General features: G+C 41.8%; 1 protein-coding gene across 1 annotated transcript in view; it reads right to left on the reverse strand.

Annotated features, from left to right (window-relative positions):
- Window positions 1-817: 817 nt before the first annotated feature.
- The window catches only part of LOC111873684 (maternal embryonic leucine zipper kinase), an 82,824-nt gene continuing 76,968 nt past the window's right edge, over window positions 818-6,673 (reverse strand). Inside the window, exon 14 of the mRNA XM_023868611.2 lies at window positions 818-1,318. Within this exon, the coding sequence (XP_023724379.1) occupies window positions 1,072-1,318 (247 nt within the window). The 3' untranslated portion in view covers window positions 818-1,071. The remainder of the gene's footprint in view (window positions 1,319-6,673) is intronic.

Genomic DNA, 6,673 nt, shown 5'->3' on the forward strand with positions numbered 1-6,673 from the left:
GTTAGGTGCACATTACTGAATTGCATATTCAGCCATCTACAGTGGTCTTCCAAACAAGAGAAAAAATGTTTGAATTGTTTCAGCAAAAGATTGCAACATGGGCAGAAAAAAAAAGGAAGGAAATCTTGATTGAGAACAGACACCATTGAAATCAGATTTTCTTTGTTCTCTTAATTTAATGCTCTATTATGACATGACATTGAAGCATGTTAAACAATGTATACATAAAATATATTTAACTTTCTCTTAGTGCTTGTAAGAATAGGGTACAACAAAGTCTTAACATTCACCACTTACTCATTCTGTGGAAGCCTATAGTTTTGAATTGGCAATAACAGAACATCGGTCTCTCTCTCACTAACTACATTTTATTTTAAGTAATTTGAAGATTATGCCATTTATAATTCTTTCCTCCAAATACTGCGATTATGCGTACAAATTTATTCATTAGCTCTATAGTCCTCTAAGAAACTTGACCTCTGACTTCTGCCTCTATCATTTCATTTTCACATCTTATGAAACATTCTCTGAATTTCCTAGCCATCCCAACTCTAGGCTTTTTTCTTATAACTCGTGACTTAGTTCCAAAAATTTTCTAATTAGGCCTTTCTTCTTTCATTCTAATCACATGTACCACCCACTCCATCTTTTTAACTTTAATATCTGTATCAGATCAGGGGTTTTATATGTATAATTCTCACAGTTCTTGGTTTAGTCCTGGTTCTCCAGAACTCTTTGTCAGTTACTGGTCAATAAACCTTCCCCAAAATTTTGCTTTTCTACACATTTAAATAATTGTTAATTGTTCACTGTATGCTTTTACAATGTTGTTACTTTTAGGGATTAATTAGTAACAAAAGAGTTAACTCAGGGCTGGAACTAGATGCAACAATGGCATAACTTCACCCTAAATGATGATAATACAAATAAGAGCACAAATTCTGCAAATCAAAGACAAACTGAACCAATTCTTTCACCAATTTCCTTTCCTCCAGACACACCAAAACTTTTATTGTTACATGACCTATATACTTATTTGATTATGTAAACAGAATAACTGACATATAACCGCTACAGGTCCATGGCAGTCAATGCTAGCACTTCCTCGCAGACTTTCTTGTAGCACCAGGTGTCACCATTGAGTCTCTTGCGTGAGATGCCTACAATGGGCTGACCAAGGGATGCAGAACACCCAGCAGCAACTGGAATCAAGCATACCTCCAATTCGAAGGACAGCTTGCAGTTGGAAGACCTTACTGAACCCTTCTGACCAGTGGCTTGATATGCATTTTCTTCCACTTTTCCGCGTAACGTGAACCTGCAGCAGAATAACCATGAAGAAGACAATGCCTATTCAGGAGGAACTTCTGAAAAATATTTATGAAACAATAATTCCTTCATATACTTTCAAATGAAAGGTAACAAATTGTAAATTAAGAACTATAGAGCTCTGTAATCCAATCCCGAGCAGATCTTCACCAATCAAAAGCATCCAAATATAAAATACAGTTTCATGTCATTGTCATGTTTACAGTATTTATGCATGTTCAGGCAAAACCTGCGAAAAGCATCTACTAGCTTTGTCTTGTCTCTCTGTCCCTCCATCCATCTCCTTGTTCACAGGAAACAACTCAATTCCCGCTGGATTGATCTTTGTAAGGGTTCATATCGGGGAGTGGCCTGTCAACAAAATTCAGTTTTGGCTAAAAAAAAAGACAAGTATAAGAGACACTTGAATCAGAATAAACAAATTAATCAATCTGTACACATGGAACTGGAAAACTGCTTGTCAGATCTGCAAGACATTTTATGTTTAAGAAGGTGAGGTGAAGTTGTCCCTGTGCTTAACTAATTAAGCACTACACCATGAAGGCGTATGGGGGAGTGGATGTATAGATCCACATTTTCTTGACCTCAGCACTATTTGGAGGTTAGTGGTCAGTTTCACGCCCCGGCCGCTTTACGCCTGGTGAAAGAGCTCCTGGTATCCATTGGATAGGAGGCTGGGTGGGCCCCAAAGCCGGTTTCAACGACATGGAAAAATGAAAATTCTTGCCCCACCAAGACTCAAACTACGACCCCTTGGTCGTCCAGCCCATAGCTGGTCGTTATGCCGACTGTGCTATCGCGACTTTTGTATATATGAGAATAACACGAAAAAATATCGAGCAATTTAAATTTTCACTCAGATGGGATCTGTTTAACTATGTCTTTCCATAAGAACTACATGCTTATTTGCGCGCATCTAGCCCAATATTTTTATGCAGGAGACAAACGCTAAAAATAAATGTTATAGAGAAAAGTTACACACGCGCACTTTTATCCAGTGCTTTTTCTCTGTAAGTTGTACGGACTTCCGAGATAATTAAACAAAAGGGACGTTGCCAGTACGCTTAGGAACATCCACACTCAGCAACCAACCACGGCTTCCAGCACACAATTGCGGTCATCATCATCAGTCATCATCAGTAATCTGTCAGACGACAGGTCCACCGTCTCTTCCAAAACAATTCCTCCACTTAATGCGATCTTGAGCTTTCTCCCTCAAATTATAGTATCCTCTTCTGTCCCCAAGGTCATCCAGCATCTTCTTACGTCTTCTTCCTCGTCTTCTTGTCACTTCTATCCGCCCCTCTATCTTTCCTTCAATAACTTCTTTTAGAAGGCAGTTTCTGCGTAAAACATGACCAATCCAATTAGCCTTCCGTTTTCTTATTTCGTGTAGGATATTCCTCTGCTCACTGACTCTAATTAACACTTCTTCATTTCTCACATAATCGGTCCAACTGATCTTCTCCAAGACCACATTTCAAAACTTTCCAGATGTTTCTGATCTACTGCCCTAAGTGTCCATAAGGAAAAAAATTATTTTTTGACTTCAGACTGCATTAAAACCAAACTGGTTTCATCCTTTTAACGTAGTGTTCTATAATATAACTTTGAAGTTTATATTAAACAATCTATACGTCTTAAATTTTCATGTAGATTGCATACCAACAGCAAACACCGAGCCTTAATGCAAAGCGTGTATCGCATTAGGAGACCTATAGTCTCCATTTCATGCTCATCTGATTATCTTCACCTCACGGTGAATACTTGCTTGAGGCACTACGCTACAAGGTTGCGGGATCGAATCCCGATGAGCTCATTGTATTTCTCAATTGACCTAATCCTTCCAGCCTCACTATGGCCCTGGAGTCGACTGATCCTCTAACAGAAATGAGTACCAGGAATCTTCCTGGGGTAAAGAGCTACCGGAGGGGAAGACTGACAACCTCACCGCCATCTGTGAGCCGATTGTTTAGAAAATGTGGGAGCGTCGACGTCTCGCAACCCTATGGGCCTCCATGATCTGTAACCTTTTAACAGCGAATAGTTGCGTGAATTCTATGTGTAAAACATCTCTGAAGTTATCACATGCCTTGAGCACGCAACCTCAAGAAAGGAAAGTGCCACCGTGTTCAATGGCATCTCCAGTAAGACAGTTCTGGTTAGTAACTTTGTAATTATGGCGTAATTATGTGCGTCACTAGCTGATTACGCATTTTCATAGATGCTGTTGAGGCAGTCTACATGAGAAGTCCTTACCTTATCTTGATTATTCAATTTGCTATCCTTTCTGCTAAACGCACGTGTTAAGTGTGCAAGGTATAGTTCTATAGTCTTGTTTCGTTTACACATGAATCTCAATTTTCCACCACTCTTCAATGCACGTTGCCCTTGTGGCTCCCTTATTCTGACATCACGCCTGTCAGGTTACTCTACAGCACAAGTCCATACTCTCTGACATTTTAGTATCCATACTTACTCATGCAGCTCACCTCATGACTCGTGGTACGCGGGTTCAAACCCGGCGGAGGTCGTGGAATTTTTAAGGGCGGAAAAATTAAGGGAACAAGTCCTCCGGGAGGGACTTCAAGCCGTGGGTCCCGTGTCGTAGCTTTACGGCATGTAAAAGATCCTCATGTCTCTAGGAGACCTCTGAGCCAAATTCAAGGGCATTTCCCGCCCAACAGTAGTCTCTAACGCCTCTGATAGATGGGGGAACCATTACAGATACCGCTAAGCCAGTAGAGGCCGAACTCGCTGGATCAGTCGGGGCTGATAGTACGCACCAATATCGGTAGGATATAGAGACAGGTAGAATATCATAGAGGGAAGCACAATGGACCAATACTGATCTCAGTGCATGGGGAAACCCACACTCTCCAATAACTAACTAACTACCCATGCAGCTGAGTCCTTCTGCAGGAGCCGCCAATTCTGCAGCTACTCAAGAATTACCCAACATTCTATGGAACCTGAAGTTTCATTACCATGCTCACAAGAGCCCTACACTGGTCCCTATCCTGAGCCAAATCAATCCAATCCATACCATCCCATCCTATCTCTCTAAGATCCATTTTAATATCGTCCACCCACCTACGCCTTGGTCTTCCCCGTGGTCTCTTTCCTTCTGACTTTCACGATAATATCCTACATGCATTCCTCTTCTCCCCCATTTTAGTATCCATTCGGATTTTAAATCATATCTTAAAGAAGGATGTTATCTCCAATTCATATCCTTCTTCTGCTCCGAAGTCTGAAAGGTTAAATATAGATGTTTTGTATCCTTGAGGAATAATAACTTTCTTTAAAAGAAAGAGATCTCGTGGTCTTAGTTAACTAACAGACGTGGACCACGATAATACAGTGCACATACCCCCCCTCCCCATACACTAGTTAATTTGTGATTTGGGCGCAAGAGAGGCACACGTCACATTCATAAAATTACTGAGTTTCAAGATTACAGCCAATTCTTAACAAGTAAAATCTCTTCCATCAGAACGTAATTTTTCTTTTATTGCTAGTGGGGTGGGACTAAGTCCCTTGTACTGCGGCCACTTCTGGCCTATTGTACCAGCCCCAGATGATAGGTGAGGGTGATTGTGGAGCAATTGGTAGAATGAAGATTGTCAGGGGAAACCGAAGTACTCGGAGACAACCTCCCCCAGCGCCACTTTGTCCACCACAAATCCCACTTGACCAGACCCGGGATCGAACCCGAGCCGCCGCGGTGGGAACTACACGTACGTCAATGTGCGGCCGAAGTTGGAGCTCTCATGGCAAGGCCGTCATGGGGGCCATGGGAGCACCAATTTCAGCAATTCTAGCCGAAGCATTTATACAATACCTCGAGCACACAGCAATTATTGACATTTTGAGAAAATTCCAAATAAAAGTCTAATATTGATAATACCTTGTGCGAATTCAACAAGATATGCCCCAAAATTGAATTTACTATGGAAAAAGAAATAGAGAACAAAAGCAACTTTTTAGACCTATTCATCGAAAAAAAAAACACAATAATTTGCAATTTGGAATTTATAAGAAACGCACAGCCACCGACTTAGTTATCCATAGGGCCGCGGTTAGTCGCTGGCTTCCCACCGCGACGGCCCGGTGTTCGATCCTGGGTCTGGTCAAGTGGGATTTGTGGTGGACAAAGTGGCGTTGGGGCGGGTTTCCTCCGAGTACTTTGGTTTCCCCTGACAATCTTCATTGCACCAAATTCTCCATCATCATAATCACGCGGGGCAGGCTACAATAGGCCAATCAGTGGCCGCCGTGCCGAGTGGACCAAGTTTCACTCCACCCTCCACTAATCGAATCCATGAATATCGAACAACAGATCAAACAATAGACATTTTGTACATCGGAAAGAGAGAACGAATGTTAGATACTCATGAAAGGTTTCATATATATGAAATCAGCAACAAAACATACAGTTGAAAGACAATTTTACCGAAACGTATAACAGAATATTTGATACAATAATTGCAACTTACCAAATATAAACACCTCCTTGCACCTATCGTACACCAACCACGCCCCCTTCACCACCCCCTCACTCACACAGCATTTCACAACGATATACGTCCCAAATCAGTTATAATCTATCTCTCCATCTGATCGGACATTTACACAACGGAGTCCCCGTCAAACAGTAAGTAAAGCTATCCCTGTAACAGGCCGTGTAGGCCCATAGGGATGTGACACGTCGAGGTTCCCACATTTTCTAGACAATCGGCTCACAGATGGCGGCAAGGTTGTCAGCCTTACGCGCCAGGCGCCCTTTACCACACCGAAAAATTCCTGGTACTCATTTCTGTTAGAGGCTGAGTCGAACACAGGGCCATAGTGCGACAGGAAGGATTAGGTCAATTGAAAAATTTACCTCATCGGGAATTGAACCCCGCGACCTTCCGGCTTGTAACATAGTGCCTCATCCAACTACGCTACCGCGTGCCCCAATCACACTGAGTATTATTAAGAGAAATATTTGAAAATTAATGTCACTAGAAACAAGACCATTTACCAGTGCAACAAAAGCAACTTTTAAATGTCATGATGAGGCATTAATAATGAAGAAAAGCGAAAAGTATGAGATTGCAAATAACAACAAAATGTTCTGGGAAGAACCAATTGCCTACTTTCCTTTGATACGGCAATGATCGCATAGAAAACCACGTGCCCAACAATTATTCCGTCTTTGCGTGTGTATTCCTTGCCTCGGTAACGTTTTTTGCGGTGCTGTTGCTTAGCAACGCTGGAGAATGTACATAGACACACACACACCGATGGGAGGGATTTATGAGGTACGCCGCTGAGATGGGCTCAGGTGCCATGATAT

The sequence above is a fragment of the Cryptotermes secundus genome, unplaced genomic scaffold (genome assembly GCF_002891405.2).
Source record: "Cryptotermes secundus unplaced genomic scaffold, Csec_1.0 scaffold1651, whole genome shotgun sequence".
NCBI lineage: Eukaryota > Metazoa > Arthropoda > Insecta > Blattodea > Kalotermitidae > Cryptotermes > Cryptotermes secundus.